A 1189-nucleotide genomic window follows, 5' to 3' on the forward strand; every position below is an offset into this window, starting at 1 on the left:
TGCATGGCACTAAGTTAATGGGACCATCTGGAGCTTGGATGTTTTTGTCAGTCGGGATTTCCATCAGAGCTAGATTCTGCTGTGCCGAAGAATCAAATCCCGTAGTGCCAGCTCGCCAAGAGGACGCGCAAGCCCTCATGCGGCTGTGCCTTACACATCCAGGGCCACACGCAGAGGATGGGGCTCTGGTGTAGACTCCCGGGTACGGTAACCATGCCCAGTCCCGAGGGAAGGCCAGCTGAGACAAGGGCTTGCATTTCCTCCAATTTCCGGCGGGAATAAGGACTGGCAAAATGTGATTTGTGTTATTAATTATTTGTTCTGGAGGACAACGCAGCCGACGAGGTTGCTGTGCAGTGCCAATTCCATTGCGGTGAGTAGTCGAGCGCGCCATTATTGCGCAGCGTCTTCCACTCTCGTCCACCATCCTCCGTCCACACATGTCTGTGGATTGAACCTCAAGCATACACGCATGCATGCGCACGCGCTCTCGCCGACGACTCCATCATGCATGTCAGCGACAGCACCACGAGCATTGCCGGATAAGCCAGGCGTTGGCCCCCTCTGCCTTGGCTTCAGCCCTATGGGAAATGGGCCGAGGGAGGTTGGCGACGTGGCCAGCCTCTGCGCCAGTGAATCTTGTTTGGCTAGCAGTCAGTCCCCAGAGCTCGACAGGCGGAGGCGCGCACCAACAGTGTGGTGATGGCGATGCAATAGCCGCGATGTGCAGTGCAGATCCCTGGAACTCTCGTCCCGGCGAGGCCGAGCACATGCCCCCTCGATGGGAAGACGACGCCCCCCGGCGTCAGCAGCGTGCTGCATTAGAGAAAAGCCCAAAACCGGTGGAGATGGATGAGGAATATGCAAAAGCTGCAACGGTGTCTAATGTCGGGTATCAGGGCCGGAGGTTCCTTTGGACAAAGACATGGCCAGAGAGCAATGGCGGTGGGTGGGTGACTCCTCGAAGGTGTGCACACACACACACGGGGTACGTGAGCAGGGGTCTAGTATGAGGCCACTCGCACTTGAAAGCAGGCTTGGGCGTGGATCCATCACGGGTGAGTGACTCCAAGTTCCAGGCTTTTATAAATCTCCAGATTCGGACTAGCGTATAGCGTGGCTGCCAAAGCTTGGCTCAGCCCTATGGGGGCCAAAGACAGCAGCTCCAGAGGGCAGTGCTGCTGCTGCT

General features: G+C 57.3%; 1 protein-coding gene across 1 annotated transcript; it reads right to left on the reverse strand.

The window, feature by feature from the left end:
* Positions 1-527: 527 nt before the first annotated feature.
* On the reverse strand, positions 528-840 carry B0I36DRAFT_310322 (uncharacterized protein). Its single transcript, XM_046152239.1, has one exon. It carries the CDS (start codon positions 820-822, stop codon positions 655-657), a length of 168 nt encoding a protein of 55 aa, XP_046018323.1. The 5' UTR covers positions 823-840; the 3' UTR covers positions 528-654.
* Positions 841-1189: the final 349 nt, after the last annotated feature.

Source organism: Microdochium trichocladiopsis, assembly GCF_020744255.1.
Source record: "Microdochium trichocladiopsis strain MPI-CAGE-CH-0230 chromosome Unknown B0I36scaffold_1, whole genome shotgun sequence".
Lineage (NCBI taxonomy): Eukaryota > Fungi > Ascomycota > Sordariomycetes > Xylariales > Microdochiaceae > Microdochium > Microdochium trichocladiopsis.

Coding starts and splice junctions, on each gene's coding strand:
- B0I36DRAFT_310322 (XM_046152239.1), bottom strand. CDS start 822: ATGCAGCACGCTGCTGACGCCGGGGGGCGTCGTCTTCCCATCGAGGGG.